This window comes from Topomyia yanbarensis, chromosome 1 (assembly GCF_030247195.1).
Source record: "Topomyia yanbarensis strain Yona2022 chromosome 1, ASM3024719v1, whole genome shotgun sequence".
NCBI classification, from domain to species: Eukaryota; Metazoa; Arthropoda; class Insecta; order Diptera; family Culicidae; genus Topomyia; species Topomyia yanbarensis.
In genome coordinates this window covers 189865115-189892976 of record NC_080670.1, presented here as the reverse complement: position 1 = coordinate 189892976, position 27862 = coordinate 189865115, and the positions used below count along the sequence as shown (strand labels likewise).

The window sequence follows — 27862 nt, the reverse complement described above, 5'->3', positions numbered from 1 at the left end:
CAGATATACGGGTGATCCCTTTGTAGTTCGTGACATTACACCTGTCTGCTTTTTTTTTGAAAAGGAACCATGAACGACTTCTTCAAAATCGCAGGAAATCTCGAATCAGCGAACGATTGGTTGAATATTCTGCACAGCGGTTCTGCAAGGGCGTCAAGTTCTTTAACTATGTATTATTGGATGCCCACACGCTTACAAACGAGAAATACGATGATGTGAAAGAGTTCTATGAGCATCTAGACAAGATCTACGGAGAGTGCCCACAATTCGAGATAAATATGATCATTAGGAACGCAAATGCGTAAGCCGGAAGTAAAGAATTCTTTCGACTAGTTTTTGGTTTGAAGAGATTCCACTCAATAACTAACCTTAATTGCCTAATCCATCTTACCGCAGTCAAAGGCATGGCTACCTGTAGCACCTATTTTAAACGGAATAACAAACTCTGATCATTATCTGGCGATTTGTAAAATTCGCAAAGGACTGCCCAACATAAACGTTTCCAGGCGTGAGAAAATCACGCGACTTTACGTACAGCGACTGTTGACCGAGGATAATGTAGAGGATTATGTACGAACGCTCGACGAACGAATCAAAGATCGGCCAGCATGACAATAGGCCCGTGAGGCGGTCAGTACAACAGCCACAGAAGTGAATGGCTGGTTCGATACTCGGTGGCACAGTAGAAAATGGAGATTTTGCACAGACGCATGCACCACGAGCTGTATCAAGTATACCAAAAAGGCTGATAAAACACGGCAGACTGGACATTTAGCGCGAATGTCTGAGAAGAAACCAGCTAAAGTTATGATCTGTGGAGAACCTGTAAAAGATAGCCGGGTTTGGAGCAGACCCCGCAGTCGCTGGCTGTTTGCAAACAAGGAAGATGCGTGTGCGGTGGGCTCTCAAGGAGTCTGTTAAATGGCGGTCCAAGATCGAGTAATCTAGAAATCTAAAATTCATTCTGTCATGACTGAGAGAACCCGTGTTGACGATGACAGGAGTCAAGTTTAGATTTTTTTCGTGTTAGTGTACAATCGAGCAATACTCGTTTAAAGTACATTGCAAAAAATTGCACTACCCGCTTTCAGTCTTCTAAAAACATGGAGTATGGTAGTTGGACCAGTTTCGTTTCTGTTTTAAGTTGACAAACGATCAAAAACGTTTCGGGTTTCGATGAAGATTCCCTCCGGTGCGCTTGACATGACGATTGTATAGAACGTGGCAGCTGGGGGCGATTAGGCGGAACGACACAAGAAACAGCATATTGTACAGCGGCACTGAAATAGTCCACAGCTTGGTCAGTACTGGTGAACGATTCAATAAATTGCCAATTGGTTATTGCGTCATAATCGGCTCGACGAAAATCCAGAGATATCGAAACAGAAGGCTCTTCATAGACGATTTGAGTAGCCAGATTGAATGCAACACAAAGAGCAGGATGATCAACGTCAAGGTCAATCAGGGACTGGACGGCCGACGACAATGCAGTGACCGTACTGATATCCAAACAGTCGCGTGGAATAGATTTGCTCATTCAGCAAGGCTTTGGTTAAGACGATTATGTCGTACTTATCCACGTACATTTTGGTAGTACATGCGGAGGCTGTTTAAAGCAGCAATGCTGGAATGCGAGAAATTGTCAGGTACAGCAGATTCAAAACCATGAATATACTCGCTAGGGATAGTATGCCGGAAGTCCCCTCTGCCATCACCTACCTCCATGCTTGTTATTGGTTGCGGCGGATCGAAAGCTGCAGTAACGGTTGTTGATTCCCCTCTTCTGTGTTGGCAAAAGGGGTTACTTTCTAGCTGAAACGTGTTTTTAGGCTGTTCCACAAATTCCCTGAACAGAAGTCCGCTTGACTAAGTTGAATTCTCGAACGATTGTTCCTTCCAGACAGGATTTAGTCTAATTTTGAACGATATGATCGAAATTTCTGAAACATCCGCGGCAACTAGACGCATCACGTCCACAACCATCAACAGTGGGACCGTAGCGTTAACCCTGCTATTGTACTTCACACTAAGAATTGACTGCGAAGTTGGAGATCAAATTCCGCAACGCAATGTAGTACCAAAGCTTTGCGTTATTGTACTATTGTTGAAGTATTAGAAAATTAAAAATTAATTTGTTCATTCGTCACGATGATTAATGGAAGTGCGTTCCTGTATTTAAGAACGGTTCAGATTCTGCTTCGCCCGTTGTGATACTTGGATTAAAACGCCACGCTTTTGGATCCCTATTGGATGATAAAACTTTCATCACTTTATTCATGATCTACACATCAGGTTTCGATACACAACGGAGAAGAAGAAGACAACTGCTGCAAACACGATACGCTATCAGTAGGTTAAATTGGTGCAAAGCAAAGAGTACTGCATTCTTCCTAACGCCTATGTAGTGCCCGCCGATGCCTAGGGGAAACATTCAATAATATATATAGGTATAGGTAAACAGCTTAATCCTAGAAACTATTAGCGTTAAAGTGAACTGTTGTATCATTGATCGCAAGCTAAAATCATGACAATATTCGTAAAATAACTACTGCACTTCTATCTTCTTCGGTTGCATCGTGGATTGGAACAGTTTCATTACGGTCTCGTGCAATTCCGGATTGGTAGGAACCGACTGGTGTTCGGTGATGCGCTCGTTACATTCCTGTGGCGGGAAACCGCACAGCTGACGTCGGATTTCCAAATCACGACGAGCACTCAACGCACGGCTGTGCGGTCCCGAAGATCGCAATATAAGATTGCGACGGGCCTGTGCCCGATCACGCATGGCTACATGAACGGATGCTACGGGATGTAGAATTTTGTCTATTCCGGCTAAATTCGCTTCCTGCTCGCTAGTTTCACTAGCTTTTGCTGGTTCTTCACTTTTGATGGTCGACTGTTTTCGCTCCAGCTCTTTTTGCGCTTCTTGTTCGTCCTCATCCAGAACTTCCTTTTTGATTTTTATTCCGTTAAAGAGTTGCTCTTCTTGCTCTTTCTTTACAGCGGCAACCTTTTGCTGTTCGACTGCGGCGGCAGCAGCTTTAAACTCTTCTATCTCTTCACGTAGCTTCTCCTTGGATTCTGTAAGGACGCGCTGTGCGTATGCTTCCCCAGCAAGACGCACGGAAATTCCAATATCCAGCAGAATGTGATGAGCTTTCCAGCGATTGCGTGCCGACACGGGAATAGTTTGTTCTGGTTTCAGTTTGGCACGCGTTTCATGTGCTAAGCTAGCCCAATCGACACCCAGAGCGTCCCCAAGACCTGTTGAATATGAAGAATGGGTTAGAATTGTACCAACTCAGACCAAATTCAAATAAATTACCTTTAACCTTATTCTCTTCCTCTAATTCGCCATCTGAAATTTCCTCGAAGTCTAGGTCCATCTCCTCCTTCAGCTCCTTATTGGCGTGCAGCTTGCCTGCTTCCTTGGCATCCTTCAGATCCTGATCGGATACGGCTGAACAGCCGGACCCTTCCGGGCGGTTGGTGGCCGAGGTGTGCTGTTGTGATTCGCCCGCCAGGGGTTTCTCCGAGCTGGTGCCTTGACTAAGGAGAGGGTCGTGTTCAGTTGATGGACGCTTATCGTCATTTGCCGATTCGTTCGGTTGACTCGTCACGTCCTTTGCGAAGAAAAAAAGCTGTATCATTATTTGGCGTAGTTCGAAAGATGGTCGTGAATGGAAAGGAAAATTATGTGCGAGGGAAATAAAATTTGTACTTGCAATGAACCAAAACAGCTCTACACATAGAACGACATTTTTAACGCAACACTGATTATAGATATAACATTTTCTTTTCTTTTAGGAAGGGTTGATTACGGAAAATTTGGAGGTTAACGTTTTCTCAAAAATACAGTCTCTTTGGTAAAAAACACATTCGTCTGCGCAAATGCATCGTTTTGGGAAAAATTCACAAAAACCTGATAAGGGTTCGTAATCTATATTCAGGCGGAAATAAACGATTAAGTCCACAAATAAACCAGCCAAAATATTTTAGGCAAGAAAAGAATACTTTCTGAAGTTACCGGTCGTTCTTTTCGCGCCCTTAATAATTTTATAGTGGACAGTTTTGGATAAATCGTTGCAACTCTAAAGGAACACATGTCAAACAAATAAAAAAGAACATCAAAATCAAACAATCGTACAACGTCAAAACAAGTTATGAACGGAAGGAAGAGAAGTACATACGATCGGAAATGACCCTTTATCGCCATCATCAACATTGGCATAAAGATCAGGCGGGTGTCCCGTCCCGGGACCTCCGATACAACCGTCATACGATTTGTATCGAGCTTTAGATAAAAAAGGACGCCTTGGGATTGGGCGGGATGGTTGCTGCTGAAACTGGCTCGGGTGCGGGTTGTGCTGCAGGACCTGCGATGGAATCATCATCGAAGATGACGTGCTAAGAGCTGCTGTTGCTGTACTGGAGGGTGCTGCTGATGCGGTAGTATCCGACGAACCAATTGGAATCGTATGCGGTGTGGAATCGTTCAGTTCGTCATCCTAATCCAAGCAGCGTGTAGCAAAATATATAGCAATAGCAATACAGTGTGGTCAATTGGGTTTTTTGGGTAATCAGCGTTGGCTAGTTATGGTGCAAATAAGGTTTATACCCCTTCGGGTCAGAGTGTGAATTTTCGGGTGTTTGAGGGAGCGCAAATTTCTGCAGTGAGCCTAATGTTTTTTTTATTACTGTTACGAGGAAATATTTCGATACAGGTTCAATTTATTTATTGAATGATCGAGGAAAATGGTGGCACTCCTGCTAATGAGATGAACGTCCTGTCACTAAGCTAGTGTCGGATTCTGATGAAACGAAGTCGACACACAAATTCAATAACTAGTTTAGTTTTAGGTTTTGTGCCCTTAACGCGCAAATGTGGTTTTAAACAATTTTCTCCTTAGTGGAGAAAAATAGCTTTTACCTAAATTTTCCCACCTAAGGAGAAAAATGGCATAGTGCACTTTGCATTGGCATGCTAAGCCAAACCACTTTTTTCTATTTTACTAGTTCAGCTTAGCATGAACTCTTTTTCTTACGGGACATCACGCAAGACTAGAGATTTGCTCAGAAACACAAATCGTGTTTTCGTTTTTTCGGAGCTAGCGTCAATCCGGCGCTAGCTTAGTCCTGTCACTAAGCTAGTGTCAGATTCTGATGAGACGCAGTCGAAACGCAAATTCCATAACCTATTTTGTTTTTCTTTGTGCATATGTAATCAGTCCCCTATGGCCACAATGGTGGCTACCAAGTATATTACAAATAGATATTTTTCTTCAAGTGAAAGCCGAGTGCGACAGCAACATTTAAAAATACGTTGAAGGGCTGTAAAAACGCTCTGGCGACCGTGGTTGATTCTCCTGAAAAGTAGTCACAGAAGTGTTATTACGTAGAACTAGAATGCGGGTCTGAAGTTCACGGCGTTCGAGAATTGTAGAGCAATCGATTCCGGCAGACAGAGTCCGAGAAGAATAGGGCTCGAGAGCGGAGAATGTCGAGGTGTGTTAACTGGCACTGGGTTTTCGTAGCTTGACAGCTGCAATCAGTTTAGCCATGAAAGACGTCTAAGTGTAAAGCGTATGAACCGGCGTTAGTACGGATTCCAAACGGCAGAACAATATTCTAGTGTTGAGCGAACCTACGCACAAAAAGCGATTTTAGACAGTATACGTCCCTAAAGTTTTTGACTAGCCGATGGATTAACCGTAATTCTTGTGATGCCTTATCCATAATGTATGAATTATGTGGTTTGAACGTTAGCACCGAATCTATTATCACTCTGATATCCTTGACGTGAGCGTGTGTTGGAATGCTCGAATCGAACAAATGGTAGTTGAACTGGATCAGATGACGTTTCCGAGCGAACGTGACGATTGCAGTCTGCCGTATTTCATCTGTTTAACAATATCCGAAGTTTGGTATACTTGGCACAACTCATGATTCATGCGTCTGCGCCACACTCCATTTTCGCATATCCCGCCGAGTGTTGTCCGCAACACTTTACGCTCGAAGACTCCGAAAACTCTCCTACCTGCCTCCCTCAACGTCCACGCTTCGTGACCATAAAAAGCGACAGGGAGGATCAGTGTCTTGTATAAGGCGAATTTTGTTGACATTCGCTTACCTCACGAGAAACATCGTTGTCGTAAGTCAAAAGTGTACCAAAATAAACGAATTCTTCGACCACTTTAAACACGTCACCATCAAGCACTACCTCGGAAACAACACCACTAGACCTGCCTCTCTCTTTACCTGCGACCATGTACTTTGTCTTGGCTGAGTTGATGACTAAGCCTCTCCTCGCTGTCTCCCTCTTAAAAGGCACGAAGGCTGCTTCCACTGCTCTACGACCGATTCCAATCACATCAATATCGTCCGCAAAACCAGCGAGCATATGCGACCTTGTGATGATAGTCCCGTTTCTTTGCACGCCAGCTCTCCGGATAGCTCCTTCAAGAGCAATATTGAACAGCAAATTTGAAAGTGCATCGCCTTGCTTCAGTCCATCTAAGGTCACAAATGAGGTTGAGATCTCATCTGCAATCCGAATACGTGATTTGTTCCGTCGTACGTATCAGTCTAATCAGTTTCGCTGGAAAACCATGTTCTGACATAATCTGCCAGTTTATTACGTTTCACTGAGTCGCACACCGCCTTAAAATCAATGAACAGATGGTGGGTCTGCAAGTTGTATTCCCGGAATTTGTCTAGGATCATCCGCAGGCTGAACATCTGATCAGTCGTTGATTGGTCCTCACGAAAACCAGCCTGGTATTCGCCGGCGAAGGACTCAGTCTGCTAAACAGAATACGCGACAGTATTTTGTAAACCGAGTTCAGGAGGAATATTCCCGCACTCCAATCTGTGCTGTTTCTTTTAGATTGTGCAAATGAGTCCATCCAGCCAACTAGCAGACAATTCTTCGTCCGCCCGTGTTCTTAGAATAATGCGGTGGATTATTTGGTGAAGCTGCTCACTACCGAGTTTGAGAAATTCAACCGGGCTCTCGTCCTTCCCAGCAGCTGTACCGGTTTTCAGTCCACGTATAGCGTTCTTAACCTCGCCTAGTGTTAGTGGATCCACAGCTTCTACGCCATTTTCAATGATTATCCTGTTCCCAGATACACTTTCACTTCCGCCATTCAACAAAACCTCGAAATGCACTGGCGCTGATTTATGCCGCGCACCGGCCTGTACCAGCCACTAGCATCCGGCTTCGTGGACAGCCTCCCACATGCTGTTGACATTGCGAGATACGTTGGTCTCATCTATCCGCTCATCCAGCTTCTAGCGATACTCAGTTGCTACACCTTCAACCGAACGACGTTGGATATTGAATCGCATCATTCTGTTGTTTCTTGGACTCGTGACGCCGGATAATCGCGCACGAATCTTCACTACTACGAGATAATAATCCGAGTCGATGTTTGTAGTACTGTCACTTGGGTGTCTCCAGGTGTGCTTTCGGATATCCTTACATGCAAAATAGGTACTACTGATTGCCATCACCCTAGCAGCAGCAAAAGTTACAAGCCGCAGGCCATTATCATTGGTAGCAGAATGAAGGCTATGCGTACCAATAATTGGTTGTATTCCAGTACCCGTCGAAAACGCTTTAACAAGCGCAGTGGAAGAAAGGTTCTTATAATTGGATATTGACATCATTGAAATAGAAGAGAACTGGGCCGAGATGACTTCCTTGTGCGATGCCGGATGAAGTGAGCAAAGGTGCAGATAAACAGTCCTTAATGCTGTTTGAAGTAACCTTTCATCGAGATAGGAACAAGACCAGCGAAGAAGTTGGCCATGAATATCTTTCTCTTGGTTATTGCGATATTTTGTGGAATCCACCGTTTTGCAATCCGTCGGTGAATTTATCAAATTGTCAACGAGAGACCGTTGGTCGTTATCGATCGTTCCGGTATAAAACCGTGTTGGTCGTCTGCCAGTAAATAGGGTCTAAAAAACCAGCTCGAATAGTTTTGATACGGCAATAAAACATGAGATTCCCCGATTTCTTTCCTTTTTATGCGGATTGGAAAAAATTGGGTCGCTTTTCAACAGGCAGGAAATATTCCAGCAGCGAGAGATAGCTTGCAGACTCATCGAAGTGGTTCAAGGAGCCTTTTTGTTGCGTTTTTGGAAAAAATTGATGGAATACCATCTGGACCCGAGAAACTAGATATCTTCAAGTAGAGAAATTTTTGATTGACTAAGGATGGTTGGTTGCCAGGGAGGGTTTTGATTGAAACCGATGGTTCGTTTGGACATGTGACAATAGATTAGGTAGTTAGAATATTATAAAACGTCATCGTTGTTGAGATTTTCTTCCCTGTTTTTACTCAACAGTGGTCAGCGGTTTCAAGAACGTAGACGAGAGTTTGTGACGTCTTCAAAGTTTGCTCCCAATGCTGATTTCGTTTTTAGATTAGAGTTGCTCAAGGTTCGCTCCGAACTGTCATTTTTGTATGGATTTTGTAAACATTAGAGCGAACCTAGGGCGACTCGATTCTAAAGCCGAACACATCTTAAGTTACCAGCGAGCACAAGATGAGGGGGAAAATGATTTGTTTTTAATTTCGATTATTTGACACGGCCTAATGCGTTAGCTTAACTGAGTCGTGGACTTTTTCATATTTACAATGTGTAAATAGAAAAAAAATCAATTGAATTAAATTATATGTCCATCGGATCTTGTGTACGCATTTTCTTACGTCGCGTAAAGATCTACTTTCTTATTGGAGATCCAACTCCGCCTGGGATAGGTCATGTAGACGCACATCTATCTTATCCTCGTCTATATAAACGGATAGCTTGATTCTAATAATGTCATGCTCAACGACGTGTGTGGCAAGTTGTTTTCCTTAGCAAAACTTACCGCCATGGCCAAGGTTTTAAATATCAGGACAGCATAACGAGTGTAACGGAATTGGATGACAACGACTTGCGTGAGTATATGCTTCATTTGCACCTTTAACAAATATTCCGCTCAGTGGCGTAGTAAGAAAATTTTTCGGGAGGGATATGAAATTTTTTTTGTATATATATGAAAAAATGTTCAAAAATATTCTGAGCAGGGAAAAAATGTTCAAAAACCAACAACTCAGGGAACGGGTTTGGGTAGTCAAGGTAGGAAAGCTAGCTGTTGGTATAGAATAAATGCTCTTTCCCTACGAGGACAATCTGGGCGGCAAACTTCAGACTGTCTAATTTACTGAGCCCTTCAGTTCCCTTGTGCCATTCAGTACCACTTCCTCGTTGAGCTTCCGACTGGTTCGTGAACTACTCGGTCTAGTCCCCGACGATAGATCTAGCCTACTCCAACGAAAAGTTCCCCGACGAGAGAAGTTCGAGCCAACCAGCCAGGTGCTGCGGGCAGTTCGGCGATTCCGGTAGAGTAGGGCATCCGGTTTGCTGGAGCCCCGGCGCGACTGGTGGTGTATCGTCGCGGTCTACGCGGTCTCGTTCCCGGCGGTGAATCTGAGTGTAAGCTGACGGAGAGGTCTCAGACGAAAGAAGTTCTCCCGACACCGATTCTTATTTGGTTTCAGTACCATAAATTCTTGAGCCCTTTGACTCCGTAACCGGTGCCATGTAGCACCGCAACTCCTTTAAGCCATTTAGTTCTCTTCTTGGGCCATTTAGCACTACTTCCTTGATGGTCCATTCAGTCCTCGACTTGTTCGCGAACAACTCGGTCTAGTCTCCGACGATGGACCTGACCTACTCCGACAGAGAATTCCCCGGCGAGAGAAGTTCTCCCGAGATCGTGCTAATCAGCTAGGTGCCGAGGTCAGTTCAGCGATTCTGGTGAAGCAGGGTATCCGATGCACTGGTGCGCCGATGACCCGCGAATAGTGGTGTCTCGTCGCTGTCTATTCAGTCTAGTCCTCAGCGGTGAATCTAGCTTACGCTAACGGAGAGTTCCCTGGCGAAAAAAGTTTTCCCAATATCGATTCTTCTTTGGTTTTCGCTATTTTTCTATTGGAACAACCTGTGGGGTGCCGTGGTCGGTCTGGCGAATCCGCATGGAGCGTGTCGTCCGGTTCACTGGCGTTTCGACGACCCATACTCGCTGCTCTGTTGCAGTCTATTCGACTAGTCCTCGGCGGTGGATCTAGCTTATACCTGCGGAGAGTTCCCTGTCGGTGATTACTCTCCCGAAACCGTTGTTCGATGTCCATTCCGCTGTAAGACGGTCATGATCTACATCAGCGGTTTTCAACCTTTTTCGTACCACGATAAACATCAATTTTGTATGCTATCAATATGTTATTTTCAATTTGTTAGGAAACATGACTTGAAATTTCAATATGCACTCGGAAAATATATTTTTCTTCGCGGACTCCCAGCAATGACTTCGCGGCCCCCTAGGGGTCCGCGGACCCCAGGTTGAGAATCACTGATCTACATTATATCTCTGTTTACTGCGTTCCACGTCGCTTGTCATTCTGTAGGCTACACTATCCGGGTTGATGTCCGGTCCTTCCGTTTTAAGGTCCACTTTCCTTTCTCCGTATTATCCCATTCCTGCTGCTGCGTCACCATCGAATCGATTCTCATCATCTTCCTCACGTTTCTGACGTTTCATTGATTGTAGCACTTGATATCCTCCGTCAGGGTAATGCAGATGGGGATCATCTCGGCGCCAAGGCATACTGCCTCCGGTACGTAATCGCAACTCGTACGACCAGCAGTCAAAGCGTCCTGTTCAGCTTTTCGCGGTTTCACTTGGTTTTCAGCGCCGCACCCCAAGCAGGAGCCCCATATCGCAGTATCGATGACGAAACACTAGATAAAGACCCGACATTTCGCATGTAGGTATAATCAACGTGGTTGTTAAAGCACAATCAGTCGTCGATTATCACTCCCAATTGCTTCAGTGCACGCTTCGATGCATTCACAAGCCCTTCGATGGTGATCTGTATCCGCTGACCCGCTTTGCAGTTGCTGTGCAACAACAAATCCGTCTTGTAGTGAGCTATTTGCAGCTTGACCCGTTCATCCAGCTCTCGATCGCATCTATTGTCACCGACACCTCCATTTCTTCAAGTGTCTCACCGTTATTGACACATCGTCCACGAAACCAACGATTTTCACTTTCCTGTTCAGCCGCAGTGTTAAGACCCCACGCTGATAGAATATATTCGTAAATCGCTAGGAATTAATTTCGTACAAACAACTTTCATAAAATATACGAATTTTTCGTACATATGATGAATCGTTCGTAGTTCTATCGAAACACTTATTTTTTATTACGAGTTTTTCGTGAAAACCACGAAATGACTTTCGTTAGCTTATTACGAAACATCTTCATTCAGCAAACGAGTCGTTCGCTGTTATATACGAATATCTTTATAATATTAAGCAATATGGAGCCATTGTTGCTATTCGTCAGATAATTGATGTCTGACTATTTAATAGTCGTATCCGTGTCCGCCGGTTGCAGGAAGATTTCCTGAAGCTCTTTCGCTTCCAGTTGATTCATAATCTGGAGCAGTACAGAATCAGTTGAGCCGTCGCGAACTGCTCGTTGATTTTGTATGAATAATTTTGAGTTTTTCTCTGCCGGAGCAATATCGGTGCTGTCAAACATCGATCCTAAAAGATCGAATGCGACCAACGAAATCGTTTGTAATATACATAAACGTTTATTAAAATAAACGAAACATTTCGTTTCTTTCACGAAAAATAATGTCGATAACTTTCGTGCAATGTTAACTTAAAAAGTAAAATTTAGAAAAACTTTCGTTCATCAATCAAGCGGCCATTTCTTCGTATCACAATAAAATCGATTTAGCCACATCGATTTTTTTAAATAAAAAAGCATCGATCCCAAAAGATCGACTGAAAACAATAAGAGGCTAATAAATACGAAAACTTTTCTAAGATAAACGAAAAGATTTCGTCCGACCAACGAAATCGTTCGTAATATACACAAACGTTTATTAAAATAAACAAAACATTTCATTTCATTCACGAAAAATAATGTCGTTATCAACGATAACATTCGTGCAGTGTACATTGAATGTGTAAAATTTACGAAAGCTTTCGTTCACCATACGGCCATTCTTGTTCATGAAATGAACGAAACTTACTATTTACAATGCACGAAAATACTTCTCTCTGGGGATACTTCTCTCACATTCTCCAGTCCATGTTCGCCGTCAGTCAAAGACTACAGAATGTGGCGAAATTTCTCTCGGTACCGATATCCGTTTCGTGAACCATTAAGCTCCGAGCTCCTCGTTTCGCCGCGATCTACTCGTTATAGTCCTCGGCGGTTGAGCTAGCCTCCACAACGTGCCGACAGGTAGGTGTCGAGTCTGCAGCCAATTTTCACCACAAGGAAATATTTTCACAAGATAACTTTGCAAATGAAACTTTGAGAATTTCATTTAAAATATTAGGCATATTTTTGTTTAACATATTCAATTTTTTCAAATTTCTCCAAAATATTTCGGGGGAATTTCGGTTGTCAAGGCACGTTTCAGTCAAGGCGATGTCGTCATAACAGGATTAAAAAGGGGATTAATTCCAACAACGGAATATCAGTAACCGTATCAGGAACAGGATACTGAAAGTGGAAAACGAAGACAGGGAAAAGAAGAAAACAAACGCAACAATATGGCAAATGGAACATCAACGACACAAACAAAGGCATCGAAATCCTTCGAAAGGGACCGTACCTAGTGTCAAATTGTTCACTTTACAGTTTTAGATTCACAGACGATCTTACAGTGAGAATTGGCAACTCGAGGTTAGGCGTATGATGTAGGATCCGTGTAATATTGATATTATTCGGTAGAGTGGAGAAGGTCTTACGGCGTACTTCTGAGATTGAGTGAGGAAAAGAAAAAGGTGAGAGCTAAACTTGGAACATTTGTGTTTTTAAGAAGTATACGAGAGACATATGATGGATATTGCGGTTTCCCAGGATACCTTGGGTCCATAGGGAGTAGGCTGTCCCAAAAAAAAAAATCGATGTTCAAAAAATAATTGGGCTTTGAAAAAGTTGCGAAAACCACTTATATACGACAATATTGCTCAAAAATGACCATTTTTCATAAATCGCATTTGCGGAACCTCTAGATGATTTTTTAGAAACTTGATTTGTTCTACAAAAGTGCTTAAAATGTGCTTATAATTCATTATAGGGTTGAGCACCATGACTTTTCGAACATCGATTTTTTTTGGGACAGCCTAATAGGGAGTCTAATAACTGAGACCTGGCGTTACGATATCAGGCGCATTCCCAGACAACGTTTCTCGATATCGTGATACCCAGGAGTCTCTGCTCCAAATTTGAACCAAATCGGATAAGTCTAGCCACCGGACTAACGTGTTCGAAGGTTGTATGGATTTTTTCAACAATTTACATGGAGAAAGCACACTATGTTGCATTTGTCCGGTAGGTGGCACTATATGCATCAGTTCGTCATTGGAAGTAAAAATAAGAAAAATCATTTTGTCTACAATTTTACCGAAACTCAAATCAATCCAAATTTATTTGGAGAAGTTATTAAAGTTTCAATGAAGTGATGTCTGAGTTAGTTTTGCACTCAGCACATGGTGATGATTTTCACGAACTTTTTTTTGCGAAATGGTAGTTGAATTTAACGGAACAGTATATTTGGAGCTATTTTAATCATCTTTTGACCACAAAATATTAGTTCTTTATTTGAACGAACACAAATTTTTAAAGGAAGTGAGATAGAATATGGAAATGTTCACAAGCATTACTGGGAAAGGCTTGTAGCAAAGATCTAATTTCTATCTTTCCGTTGAGAAGTTAGTGTTGGGCGCCCTCCATAGGGGTGAAATGTAGAACTAAAATTTTCTAGTTGAAAGATTACTCAGCATGTTCTCAAATTCCTTCAAATATACTATGTAGCTAAATCCAATCATTATTTAAAAAAAAAAATGAAGTTCATGGCAGTCGACTACTGATTCACCACAATGCGCTGTTGGGCCTCATGCAAAACTGACTCAGGCATCATTCCATTAAAAGCTTAATAACTTCTTTCAAGAAAGTTGGACTTGCAGTCTTCGATAAAGTTGTTTGTATTATTTCGGTTGTGCTTACGTTGGGGAGTGCCCCAAAGAATGTTTATCGATGTTTCTCTCGTTAACTCGTCGACGAACCGTTGCAGCTAAATGAGTTTTTTGGTTTCCATGAAGATTTCAAAACCTATTCTCACTGTTAATAGGGCCCTTTGTTTTCAATGAAGAGTACTTCCTCAAGGCACTGTTCCATCCTTCAGAAAGTCTTTTACGCGAAAATCTCGTTGTTTCGTCTGAGCTTGAATCGCATTGGCGGGAATCAATTCAACCGCAAACACGTACTCTTCCTCCGGAAGAAGCGCCTGCGTGGAAAATTCAGACATACAGACAAAGATCTTTAGGCATCGATGCCTTTATGATATCGAAGAAATGCAAGCTAGAAATGGGACAGTTTGGGCACGAGATTGAAAATTTCGCTACTAAAATTTTCAACAGGAAATTTTCCATACTAAATTGCAATCTTTATTGCTAAGAGTTACCATAAACACATCAAAAGGGAGAAATCTACCCACCACTAGTACTGAACGTACAGTATCGATGACAGGTTAATCGAATTAACTTAGATTATTTAATACATTACAGTGGGATGGAAGGCTCGAAAGTTTAAATTCGACGTTCGGAATATATTGCTCGCTCGTAGGTTTAATGCCCTGTCCAGATTTCGATTTGCTAGCTTCGCGCACAATGATTCTGGTACCACACTAAGCTCAGTCGATGCAACCAGCAGACGTGTCAAATTGCTAAACCAAACCAAATGTTTCGATTTCACTAGTTCTCATCATGTTAAAATTGAACTCCCTTTCTTGCGGAACATCACACAGGTTTCAGGGTTTGCTCAAAAACACAAATCATATTTTCCTTTTTGGAGCTAGCAAATCCGAGACGAAGCCGAAACGCAAATTCCACAACTAATTTAGTTATAGGTTTTGTGCCCTTAACGCACAAAGGTGGTTTTGAACAATTCTTTCCTTAGTGGAGAAAAAATAGTTCTCCCCTAAGGAGAAATATAGCATAGTATCAAATTTGTACAACAAACAATTTACGTACCTCTTCTCTTGTCAAAATATCATCCAAATCGTCACTGATTTCACTGAGATTATCCTCGTCCAGTGCCGGCAAATCGGGAACAGCCGTTTCTGGAACCTTTTCGACAACAGGCGCAACCGCTGTGACACCTTCCGCAACAACAGAACCAGTCCCGGGACCGACTACAGCAGTAGTCGAAGCAACACCATCCGCTGCAACGGCTGGAACAACGGGAACTGGAACTACGTCCAATTCATCATCCCACTCGGCAACGGCAGCAGCCGGTGCAACGCTATCCGTTAGCTTGCTACTGGAAGGCGTGGGTTGCCCGAAAGGGCTTTCAGATGTTTTAGAGATAAACTTTCCTACTTCTGACCGCGGAGCGGTTTGTCCGATGATAGCAGGACTTTCTCGACTTTCGTTTCCTAGTGGTGGCTGTTGTGTATGCGGACCAGAATGTTGATGCAAATTTTCAGATCCCGTTGGTTGGTGTTGATGCTGACCTCCAATAGTGCGATTAATACTATATTTGCCTTGATTCCCGCCGAAGCGACTTGGACCCATTCCTATGTGACTTTTGCGACCAGGATTAAATATTGGTTGATGTCCAGGATGATGACGCCGGAACATTCCCCGATCGTTCCCACCGCCAGGTGGTTCGCCAAGTCTTCCGGCTAATTTATGGCGTGGGACATAGTCCATCTCCTCTTTCGGTTTTGCATGCCAAGTAGAACCTTGATTCTGTTCCGGGTGACTCTGTTGCCATCGACGAGCTCCACCGCCATGGTTATGCGCATGCGGGGGTGGTCCAACTGCTGGATGATCTTCATGCTCCCACTGGCGCTCTTGTTGATACTTCCATTCACCGCGTTCTTTTTCTTTAGCCCACCCGTCGCTTTCTTTCCAATGTGCATCGTCCCAGCTTCTGGATGTTCCTTGATAAGGTTCCTGGCTGTGACTATGCGATGGCTGGCTATGGTCCCGATCCCAGTCCCTTCCATGGTCATCGCCACGCCTATCAAAACTACGTTGCGGCGGACCACGATCAGGTTCGCGTTCTCGATCACGTTCCCACTCCCTTTCATGCTCGCGACGGGGTGGAGGATCATCAGGATAATCGGTTCTGGCGTAGTCATGGACACGACGATCTTTCTCCACAAATACCCGCGGTTCAGGTTCTCGATATTCTCGGACTTCGCGCGCTGGAATCGGTGGAGGTACATGTCGCTCAAATGGACTATCCCGTGATCGTGCACCTCTAACTATCGGTGTAACATATTCCCTCTCACGGGAACGACTGCGTCGATCATGATGATCAATGTATCCTCCTAAGTGATAAAGAGTAGAAAAATGTCAGTTTCATCAAAATATTTTTAGACAAATCCACTCACCTCTTTCGACGGCCCCACGGTCATACGAGCGTTCTCGGGGAACAATCCTGTCACGACTTCTGGGAGAATTTGGAGTTCGACTACGATCGTGATCAATTTTTCCAGGCGATCTAGCAGCCGCTAAAGCTCGTGCCCGTTCAGCCGGACGAGGCAACAAACGTTCCACCGGGCGGTGGCGATCAGGTTTCTCCAATCCGCCATCACTTTTCGACAATCCAACATCTTTTTCAACCGGTCGACGGGCTTTCTCCTTTGCAGCGGCTGCTAACCTCTCACGTTCACGTTGTCGTTCTTGACAACGGGCCAGTGCTTCCTCACGTTCCTTATTTCTAGCCAGTTCCCTCTCTTGGCGTTCCCGACGTTCGCGATCCTTTAATGACTCGTGTCTCCTTCGATCGTCGATGCGTTCCGGCGAACGCTCGGGGCGTCTTACGACGGTTGCAGGTGGTTCACGATACCGCAATGGTTCAGGTGACTTCTTTGCCATCTCCCTGCCACGAGAAGACGACGAAACTGCTGCGGGAGAAATACGCGAGCGTGGAGAACGGGATCGAATAAGCGTACGAGGTGAACGACTTTTTACGTGCTCCCGTTCCCTTTCTCGCTCACGAAGACGCAATCGTTCTTTCTCCCTTTCCCGTTCCTTCTCTCGAAGAGCGAGTTCACGTTCCTTTTCGCGAACCCGTTCACGAGCATCAACGACAGCGTGTTTGTCCTTCTTCACGGCCACACTTTTCTTCACCAAATATTTTGTGGGTGTTTTTCCGCTGGGAGATAATTCACGGGCCACCTTACGTAGGTGGCTTGTACCACCTGGACTTGTTACTTTCTTAACTCGAATCTTGGTAGTTAAATGTGTGCCAACTTTTTTAGTCAAAATGCGCTTCGTTCCGTCCGGAGCTACTTTTTTCGTATGCTTCTTGATAACTTTTTTACCTCCATCTGAGCTGGAACTAGAATCCCGCCGTTGTCGTATGACCCGTTTCTTCACCCTTCGAGAATCGCGGCTAGAGCTGCTTGAACTAGAGCTCGAGTCAGAATCAGACGAATCCGATCCGCTGCTGCTCGAACTGTCCGAGCTAGAAGACGATCGTCGAGGTGCCGGTACTTTTCGGATCTTTTTGACCACCAACGTCTCTTTGGCGGACTTTTGTTTCATCGTCGACGATGACATGTGACGATGATGGTGATGGTGGCTGCTTCCACCTCCGCTGGCATCCATCTCCAGTTTTAGTTCGTGCTGCAGTTCCTTGCGTTTGCGCTCTAGGATGTCTTGATCAGCATTCTCCAGTGTGGATTGATCCCAACCTCCTCCTCCTCCTCCTGCGCTGGCAGATGGTGCGGAATTATTATTTCCAACACCACCACCTCCACGGTCGCTGGCTGTTGAGGTACTATGACCACCGCGTTCCGTTTCGTGCTTGCTCGAGACGGGCCCTGGGGGCGGAACAGGAGCAACCCCGCCGATAGTTTCACCTCGACTGACTATAACTTTTCCAAGTTTGGCCGCTAGTTGAGCTTCGATTAACCGGGCGTGTGCTGATACACTCTCCGGGACGATCTTCGGCGCTGGAACCGGTTCTGGCTCGTCACAGCCAACAATACGTTTAACAATTTCTTCCTTGTTGATACCCTGATGGAAGGAAAAGTCATTTTTTCGATGTAAAAAATCAACTTTGTAACAAGTACAGAAAACACTCACCGATTCCTGCTCTTGGTGCTGCTTTCCGGGTACGATTCCACCCGTGGATGACACCGGAAGCGGAAACTTCTTCGTACCGAGACGCTGGAACACGCTAGGACGATCCTTTGGAAGCACTTTCTTGTTTGGATTGAGCTCGAGTGTAATTTTACGCTTTACAGGTGTAGACATCTTATTTTCGACGCCCGTCGCAGTGAATCGCACATATTTTGCACTTCTCTCGCCGAGTGGGGGAAAAGCGAAAAATGAAACCGAAAATAAACACCGTAATACAGCAGCGTTCTTAACCCCTGGTCACTAGTTTGTCGGAATCGAGCGCCGGGAATCGGTTGCAACACTTTTCGTCGACTTCTGAACACAAATTTGTAATATTTTCTGAAAAATTTAAACAACAAACTTCTTTTTGAAGAAAAACCGATCGATGCCACAGCGAAATTTTTCTCTGACAGTTCTTTGGCACCGCAATCACAGGGTGCACCCTCTAAAGGGGATCGGCAAAGCGTTGTCGGAGTTTCGTTCAATTTACACGCAACGTAAAATGCTATCGAATATTTCACGATTGTGTGAATTTGTGAAAATTTACGACATGGTGGGAAGAGGGAAGTAATTATGGCAATTTTTGCGTTACGTATTTTATGAATAGTTAATTAGTTTCACACGTTGAATACAGGGTAAAAACAAAAAGTGCTAAATCATAATGTAACGTTCTCCTTATTTCCGCTTTTCAGAAATTATGGTTGTTTCATTTCCACATCTAGTGAAATTCGCGCAGAAAATTTTGTCCAACAAATGTCTTTCGATGGACAGTTTATCGGACGTAGAGCTTCAAACCCAATACAAATTTGTATTTGATTCAATGTATTTTGCAAGCTGTTTAATCTTGTTTCATGAATAAAGTGTCCTCGACGGTGTAAAAAAAAAAAAAAAACAATTGCTCTAGTTGGTTTGTTCACTACACTGTCTGTAAGATAATCTCGACACATCGTCTGACGAGGGAGAAACTCGACCCGCAACAATTTGTACTGGTGCTGCCGCTCTGGTAATTTTTTCCATATATCTGTGACCGACTGTATGCCTATAGCACAGACTAACAGACATAACACTCAAAAACAAAGCTTCGCCCGCTTTAACGGTCATTTTAAAAATATTTGTAGTTGGGACTGTGGCCACATTTAAAATTATGGCGTCACTGACATATGAACAAGCATATGGGGGATAGACCACTAGTGAAAAATTGTTCCCAAACCTGAGGGGTAACCCACCAGTAAATGAGTGTTTGGGACTGTGAATAAAAGGTGGAGCTAGTGTTCTGGGAAAATTGTCGGATTGATGTTTTTTAAGAGAATTCCCTCATAGTGTTATATCTGTTAGTCTGTGATAGGATCTCGAATAACCAACCTTAAGTGAATCTCGGAATCATTTACGCATAACTCGCACTACTTTCCTTACCTGGCCAAGCTCCGGGATAAAACTCAAATCTATTCCCACCGAGAAACACAAAAAATTGTTTCAAAATCGTTCAATACGGGTTTAAAGCTGGATATTTATTGAACGTTTATTTGGACGTCGTCTAACGTTGGTCAATTGGGTCATTAAGCTATATATAGTTTTCCGTTCCATTCGATAAATTTTAGGTCCAATATACATAATATAACATTATTTAAAAAAAAATCGTTGTAATACGTAAAAACGATTTTTTTTTTGTTTTTTAAAATAAATCTTATGTAAACTTGGAAACCATACATAGGAAAACTGCAGTTGTTTACATCTGGCCTATCAAGACAACACCCAAAATGAAAAAAACTATATGCATTGGATGGTGTTTATGTCAAATAAAAATAACCCAGCGGGAAAACCGGGAAAACATGTATTAATTTTTTCTGACAGGGCATCATTTGTCGTGAAATTCGATATGTCAAATGCTTCTGATAGTGTATTTCTTTATTTTAAATTTTAAATATTATTTTCACGTTTCCTGAGTTGGAAAAAAAACATTGTTGCAATCACGAAAATCAGCTTTATCGATGCATGTAATAAAAAAAGATTTTTTTTCTCTCATTTAATGACCCAATTCCGAAGAACAAATAGTTACCTTGCCATGGAAGAAAAGATTTTGCTCGGCCTTGCTAAAAACTTGCACTGGTAGTTAGTTGTCAGATAAAATCACCTTTAACAAGGATTCCTTTATAACTATGTCCATTATTGTTCAAATTCATAAATAGTATGCCAGCACCGATATGTCGCCAGAAATCTTCATTTCCGGTATTCAGATGAACCAGTCATTTCAGTAGTGTCCGAAAAGTGAATATGTTCCAGAATCAAATTTGAACTACCACAGAGAACATTTTATTTTCGTACTCTGCTAAAGGCTTTCCAGGAGCTTTCCTTCCAATTCCATCATATCAATAGCTTTGGTGTAAAGATGTCACTAAGGTACAATTCCCAACTATGAAAAAGGTTAAATTTAAATCTGAAGAGGTATTATGTCGGACACTGAAAATGGATGGCCTGTTAACTAATAATAATTATTAATGGTGTCTCATATGGCAATTTACGACTCCAAACACCGTTCCACGGAGAGGTGTTTTGGGAGATCGTCTTTACAAACGCTATTTTGTATTTTTCATAGAATTTTTTCATTAGATCAAACATATCAAATATACACAAGAAACAACGTGCCGTGTTGTTTTGTCTTCCAAAAAATACCAATATTTCAAAGTTAGTCACTCGAGTATATTTCAAAAGATATATTGCGACCTACACCAACAGGGCAGAATTTTATATATGAAAGTGTATACACTTCATGTGCGAGCATTTACGTTTGGCCGATACAGGCATCGTGAACCGTCACTGAATATGATCGGAAAGGTATATGTTTGGTATAGGTATGAATGCCTAAGTAGCACAAATGTCAATGATGCTAATATTATTTGTCGTTGTTCCCGATTTGAGTGATATGCTTTCTGGATCCTTTTGACTATTTCTTTATGCTAAAGAGGGATGAATAATAAACGTGTAAAATAAAGAACCAAGAATTACAAAAATCGAATGTGTCGATAAACGCTGTGTATTTTCAGGTGGAAACAAAATATGCTAACAGTTGACAACGCTGCTAGAAACGTGAAGTTCATAGGATAATATTTGTTTGATCGGTTTGATTAAGGGCTGAGTGGAAGAAACTGTTGAAGGATGTATGGTTCCGATTAAGCTTAAGGAGCATGTAGCAATAGTTCATTCCGTTCCTTCCTGCTGTTTCTCCATTAGTTTCTGGACAAAGTCCACCCGCATTTTAAACAGGTCCTTCGCACTTTCCTAATCCAAAAAGAAAAAGGTGTGGAAAGTTTCATAAGCACTTACATTTTCTACGTAATATGGTATGTATTTGGTTTAATGGTGTATGTGCCTAATTCGATGGTTTTTATCTGATGCAAAACTGAATCGAATTCTAATTCCAACTGCTGTCATGTACATAATTATTTTTATGAACTTACGTTCAACTGTGTAAACTGCTTAATTCGAAATGATAGCGTATTTTTTGTAGGACCTTTTCAGCGTCGTCAGTCTCTTGTTGCTAAAGTTTGTATCCAGATCGCCTGGTTCCGGATAATTTTGTCAGATAATCGACAACCTGCTCCTGAGAGGAGATGTAATCATCGACGAAGGGAACTCCTTCATACCTTGCCCTCGGATACACGTAATTCTAGCCACACTCATGTGACGAGGTTTTATGGTGGACATTTTACCATCGGACCGGATTTCACTTTCTTCCGGATCCATTGCCACCCCCCCCCCCCAACAGAAAGATCTAATTTTTATCCAACGGTTTAAAATGTTTGTCCCCTCGGATTTCACCGGAGTTTGGTTTGGCAACAGATCATTTGTGAATGGATTTACGTACTGAGTCAAACATTCCTTGTTCTCTTCTTGCTCGTTCCTGAGTGCGGTACTGGTGTAAATCAGAACATGGAATCTTCCAATCCAGTGCAAACCAAACCGCTTCCTGCACAGAAACCAGGGAATACTAAAATCATTGAATATGTACCAGTCTCCTCCACTTCGATCCGTTTTGAGATCTCTCTAGTTCTTTGGTACGTGCACCAAAGCTGTAGCAATAGTTCATTCATATTACACTGAGTTCTGTCATTGATGTAGCAAACGGCCACCGACAAGCGATATTTTTCGAAGCGGCATATTTGAAATGTAAAAGATTTCAAATTGTTGCTACTACGGAATATGCTCTGACTCACTTAGTTTGCAGCTTTCGTGAACATCAGAGCCTTCATCAGTTTTTAACGATCCAATTTCCAAATTCTCCTTCTCATCCAACGTCATTCGGAAGCGGAAGGGTTTTCTGTAATAACAGCGTAAAATATTAAAGGACCTGTCAGAACAACATTCAGGTTCAAGGAATCTTATCACGGATGGAAAAAGTGACATTTGTCAACAGTTTTTTCGGCATTTAATTAGCAAGGGACTGGAAGGTGAAGTATATTTTTCAATATTTAGAGCCATAGTACTCAAGGGAGAGCAAGGTGTTGAAAGGAGAAAGTTTAGAAAAGCGTGGAAGGATCATATATGCAAGCTTAGAGCTCACCGGCGACTTAACCCTTTGTCTGCTACCGTAGTGGTCAAGGTCTTTTGGCATTAGAAATGCGAATCACCTGAGTCTACGGCATGTCCGAACAAGCGTAAAGTAACTTGTTACTTCATGCTGTCGGAACCGACAAAAAGTTAAGTCACGGTAAACTTCCACACTAAGCATTTGCGACGTTGAAACTCATTGAATGAGCCAGTTTTGTTTGTTCCCTCACCAATTGCCTGCCTGAGTGATTTTATTTTATCGAGTATTGTGACTGTCTCAGCGTGTGTGACAATATGGTCACATGTGTTGCTGATTTGCACGGTGTCGGCAGCTTTCACCCAACGCTGCAACGATGAATCCCCATCACGGTAAGTTCTATTTTTACCATTTTTTTGTTAACCGTTTTTGTTAACGACCTATTGAGTTAATTTGTCAACAGTTTTTTCGGCATTTAATTAGCAAGGGACTGGAAGGTGAAGTATATTTTTCAATATTTAGAGCCATAGTACTCAAGGGAGAGCAAGGTGTTGAAAGGAGAAAGTTTAGAAAAGCGTGGAAGGATCATATATGCAAGCTTAGAGCTCACCGGCGACTTAACCCTTTGTCTGCTACCGTAGTGGTCAAGGTCTTTTGGCATTAGAAATGCGAATCACCTGAGTCTACGGCATGTCCGAACAAGCGTAAAGTAACTTGTTACTTCATGCTGTCGGAACCGACAAAAAGTTAAGTCACGGTAAACTTCCACACTAAGCATTTGCGACGTTGAAACTCATTGAATGAGCCAGTTTTGTTTGTTCCCTCACCAATTGCCTGCCTGAGTGATTTTATTTTATCGACTATTGTGACTGTCTCAGCGTGTGTGACAATATGGTCACATGTGTTGCTGATTTGCACGGTGTCGGCAGCTTTCACCCAACGCTGCAACGATGAATCCCCATCACGGTAAGTTCTATTTTTACCATTTTTTTGTTAACCGTTTTTGTTAACGACCTATTGAGTTAATTTGTCAACAGTTTTTTCGGCATTTAATTAGCAAGGGACTGGAAGGTGAAGTATATTTTTCAATATTTAGAGCCATAGTACTCAAGGGAGAGCAAGGTGTTGAAAGGAGAAAGTTTAGAAAAGCGTGGAAGGATCATATATGCAAGCTTAGAGCTCACCGGCGACACCTTCCAGTCCCTTGCTAATTAAATGCCGAAAAAACTGTTGACAAATTAACTCAATAGGTCGTTAACAAAAACGGTTAACAAAAAAATGGTAAAAAAAAAAAAAAAAAAAAAAAAAAAAAAATGAAAAAGTGACAATCTACCCGAGAGCAGTGCATCCCGCAACGACACATTTTCCCATTACCTACGTTTGCACCATTTCGCGAGCCCACATCGACACTTGGGCAGAGGGTCGCTGCATTTGTTTCTTTAGATATTCAAGTTCTTTGTCCATCTCCAGACTGCTGTTAACCGTAAGAATTTCCGGCAGATCAGCCACACGACTCTTTTGATTAGCGGGAGTGAACTTGTTGCACTTCTCACACCAGGCCGGTGTAGTTTTTTCAACAGACATATATTTTTTCAAACTTGAAGCAAATGTTCCGTCGACATGTCGGTTGTTGGTGTTGGTTGGATACAGTAGATTGCACACAAGATGGATGTTATTTCTGACACTTTCGGTGTTGGATTGAAGGCAACGTTGAGTAATTTTTTGTTGAGTGCTTAACAGGCGACTGATTTCCGTTTCATCCTTGTTACTACGAGTAGGTTGTGCTTCTTTTGCCATATCAGTATAGATGTCAGTTTCGGCTGCCAACGTCGGATCGTAATCTAACGAGAAGAGATTATTTAAAGAAACCACCCAACTTACCACTACTGGTTACTAAGAATTGAAACTTTTCATTGTTAGCATCATACTGCTTTACTTCGCTGCCAAGCATTTACGCCCCGGAACGAACGGTCGTGGTTAAACAGATAGTTGAATTGTTCACATACCACTAACCGTATCGTGGGGAATAAAATTTTCCTTCTTCTTCATAACGTCCAATAGTTCGTAGTGCATATGGTGTAGGCTAAATTGATTCCAGTTTTGAATTAGACTGATCAGATTGATGTGAGGATTGTTTTCGATCCGAAGAAAGTATCAACCCAAGGGCAGCTGCTTCCGAAACGATCGTGGAAAATTGATGGCCTGGCAGGGTTGATTTGAGGTTCCAGCCACGATACGATTTTTTTCAGCATATGCGAAACTATATCGAACTACAAATCCCCACAGAAACATAAACAAATGTCAACAAAAAAAATAAACTTAAGAACGGCACGCTCTGATCAGATTTATCAAAATGTGTTGCCATTTCATATTACTTTTCATGCATAAAGTTAATTAAATCTAGTTTTCGGAGAGCAAAAAAAATGATTACCCTTTTGTGTGGAACCTTGGCGTATTTAATTTGTATTTGTTACATCTCTTAACAAATCCCTTTTTTCAATGTTAAAAGCTAGTTCGGAAAATGGGTCACAGGATTTCGCACGGGATTTGATCAGGGAAAATTTCCCCCGCCGAGATCTCTCCAAATTGTCAAACCAAAAACTCTACTGCTTTTCAAAAATACAAACAGTATCAAACTTGCAGCGAATTGCAAACCTTATAAAAATACCATTTTTCCCGTCGTAAATAATTTGTGTTGAATTGTTCCCGGCCGGTTGGGTTTACACTTCAGGAAAACTGTCATTTTTGTGTAGACTCATTTCCCGTCACGGGATTTGAAATCCCGAGCTCCATTTAAAATACACAGGGACCCAAATCCCGTGACACGTTTTCCGAACTGTAAACTAGCCTTAAGCTCGGGTTTACAATGTATGTAGAAAGAATAGGATTATATTTTCGTTGTTAATTTTCCAGTATTTCTGATTAATAACATTGTTTTTCGTTGTAATGTAACAATACAAAATGCTGTAATACTGTTGTGTACGGAACTTCGCCTAACTACGCAAAAAGTCTATTCACAGTCGTGAGACGCGTCTTGTCACCTCACAGCTAACATCGTTATCACACGTCACTTCTGTTTCAAGACGTATGAACTCGGTCACAATCAAGGGGGTGTCACTCCTGTCATCCGCTATGGAGATATACGGACTTTGACAGTAGTCAACATATGATGGGCCTAGCTGCATCTAGGTCCACATCGCCCGTGCATTAGCAATGGGTTGTTTTGATTTTAACAAAGGCAGATGTTGGCTAGGACAAAATGGCTGCCTAGCAGGGGGCTGGTTACAATCCTTTACTGTACCTCACCAATTTCAATTCCTTTTTGCTTCTCCTTTAGGAATTGAGTGATATGACAGTTATTATAAAATCGAGTCCAGAACATTGTATTCGCATCCAGCAGTAGATAAAACCCGTCGAGCCCTTTCGAAAAATTTCCCTATGGTTGCTCTCACAGTTTTTTTACAGTGTTTATCAGTCAATTTCCGTGTCGGATTTGAAGTCGGAGTTTTACCGCTGTCAAAATTCGTCGTTCGCATTACTGCCAAGTCTTGATCGAACACAGGAACGCATCCTCATTATTCCTTCAAATACCTTTTTGCGTAAGTTTTTAGCCTTGAATTATTATGAAATACGAAGATTTGTTCATTAGTTTCATCTGTACGTGTTCGATTGTCCTTTCAGTTTGTAACTTTTCTTCAGGACCTAAATACAAACTTTCAAAATGGAGATTGATGAGGAAGAGTTTGAGCAACCTACATCTAGCAGCAGCCGTGGAGAGCGGAAGCGATTTGAAGTGAAAAAGGTATCCGTTCTTTGTTTTAGCGTCATAATTTTATTATTAAAATTATATTTAATTCTTTGCAGTGGAATGCCGTCGCATTGTGGGCCTGGGGTAAGTCTTTGCGGTCGTCAACTTGCCTTAAGATCAAATACCCTGGTTAAAACCTTAGACTGAAATAATGGCGAATTGTTGATAGTTTTGATCAAAAATTACAATATTACAAACTTTTCTTCTCGCAGATATCGTGGTAGACAACTGCGCAATTTGCCGTAATCACATCATGGATCTGTGCATCGAGTGTCAGGCGAATCAAGCTTCGGCGACCAGTGAAGAATGTACCGTCGCATGGGGTGTATGCAACGTAAGTTCCGGATCTCGAGAATGCGGTAATCGAGCGGAACTCACTAATCATTATTTTTGTTTCTCAACAGCATGCATTCCACTTCCACTGTATTTCGAGATGGCTTAAAACCCGACAGGTATGTCCATTGGACAACAGAGAATGGGAGTTCCAGAAGTACGGCCATTAGGTTTTTCGGGGATGTGTTGCGAAGGAGAATTATGTTGGTTTCCTTGCGCATTGGTTCCAATTCGGAGGTGCAACATTTTTAGGTCGGCAGCAGGGAAAATATCTTTGTAAAACATTGACAGAATAGATGCATCGATAGTTGCTTCTGTTTCTGAAGGATAAATAAAATTCCACGCAAAATATGTCTTGCTCTCTTATCGAATAGCCTGGATATCAAAATCTTTTATCATAATGCTCCTATCGTATTCCGCTATCGTTCAGTTTTGTTTTTTCAGGCTTCCGGTCGTTCTTACTGAAACCTAGATCGAAAAAAAATCGACTGTAATGGGAACACTTGCACCATCTGGTGTGGCGTAGCCAAAGCTCGCTTGAATTTTGTCATAATGGCGGAGATCCCATTGAGAAGACCAAAAAATCGTGTAACACGGGTCCAACGATGGACGTTTGTTGAATGGTTATTAGGACGTCGTCCAACGTTGGTCTAACGAAGAACACTCATTGGACGATTATGATACAACCTTTTCTTAGAGGTTTTCAGATGAGCCAGTTAAGGGTGAATTTTGTCTAATGAAGGAGGTTTGTTGGACCGTTGGAAGACGTCTAAATAACCTTTCAACATAACCCTCTAAGAACGGTTGGTTTCAAAATCGTCCAATGAAGGACGTTCGTTGGACCAATTTGGACATCGTCCAAATAACCGTTCAACGAACGTCCATCGTTGGACCCGTGTTGAACGTTTTTGAAACAATTTTTTGGACTTCTCAGTGGGAAGTCCGTCGTTGCCGTTGGACCCGTGCTAAACGAT

General features: G+C 42.4%; 2 protein-coding genes and 1 pseudogene across 4 annotated transcripts; 1 reads left to right on the top strand and 2 right to left on the bottom strand.

Annotated features, from left to right (window-relative positions):
• Positions 1 to 2233: 2233 nt before the first annotated feature.
• On the bottom strand, positions 2234 to 18625 carry LOC131684899 (fl(2)d-associated complex component-like). Of its 2 annotated transcripts, XM_058968151.1 has the most exons (6): positions 18190 to 18625; positions 16488 to 18120; positions 15118 to 16424; positions 4191 to 4508; positions 3326 to 3623; positions 2234 to 3264 (listed from the first exon to the last, which is right to left on the bottom strand). In XM_058968151.1, the coding sequence occupies exons 1-6, from the start codon at positions 18358 to 18360 to the stop codon at positions 2546 to 2548; spliced, it is 4446 nt and encodes a 1481-aa protein (XP_058824134.1). In that variant the 5' UTR covers positions 18361 to 18625; the 3' UTR covers positions 2234 to 2545. The 2 variants fall into 2 exon arrangements, with proteins under 2 accessions (XP_058824134.1, XP_058824140.1); XM_058968157.1 differs by lacking the exon at positions 4191 to 4508.
• A 3074-nt stretch (positions 18626 to 21699) lies between these two features.
• LOC131676128 (PAN2-PAN3 deadenylation complex catalytic subunit PAN2-like) lies at positions 21700 to 25039 on the bottom strand (annotated as a pseudogene).
• A 1220-nt stretch (positions 25040 to 26259) lies between these two features.
• LOC131684887 (RING-box protein 1A) lies at positions 26260 to 27237 on the top strand. Of its 2 annotated transcripts, none has more exons than XM_058968139.1 (5): positions 26260 to 26346; positions 26447 to 26549; positions 26612 to 26639; positions 26768 to 26889; positions 26960 to 27237. In XM_058968139.1, exons 2-5 carry the CDS (start codon positions 26469 to 26471, stop codon positions 27056 to 27058), a joined length of 330 nt encoding a protein of 109 aa, XP_058824122.1. In that variant the 5' UTR covers positions 26260 to 26346; positions 26447 to 26468; the 3' UTR covers positions 27059 to 27237. The 2 variants fall into 2 exon arrangements, with proteins under 2 accessions (XP_058824122.1, XP_058824116.1); XM_058968133.1 differs by having other exon boundaries at positions 26329 to 26346; positions 26429 to 26549.
• Positions 27238 to 27862: the final 625 nt, after the last annotated feature.

Bases quoted from the DNA above. Each gene is read 5' to 3' on its own strand.
- LOC131684887 (XM_058968139.1), top strand. From the start codon at position 26,469: ATGGAGATTGATGAGGAAGAGTTTGAGCAACCTACATCTAGCAGCAGC. The intron at 26,640-26,767 runs GTAAGTCTTTGC...TTCTTCTCGCAG, and splicing joins CGTCGCATTGTGGGCCTGGG to ATATCGTGGTAGACAACTGC. The intron at 26,890-26,959 runs GTAAGTTCCGGA...GTTTCTCAACAG, and splicing joins TCGCATGGGGTGTATGCAAC to CATGCATTCCACTTCCACTG.
- LOC131684899 (XM_058968151.1), bottom strand. From the start codon at position 18,360: ATGTCTACACCTGTAAAGCGTAAAATTACACTCGAGCTCAATCCAAAC. The intron at 18,121-18,189 runs GTGAGTGTTTTC...TCCTTCCATCAG, and splicing joins AGCACCAAGAGCAGGAATCG to GGTATCAACAAGGAAGAAAT. The intron at 3,265-3,325 runs GTAATTTATTTG...CATATTCAACAG, and splicing joins GGAAGAGAATAAGGTTAAAG to GTCTTGGGGACGCTCTGGGT.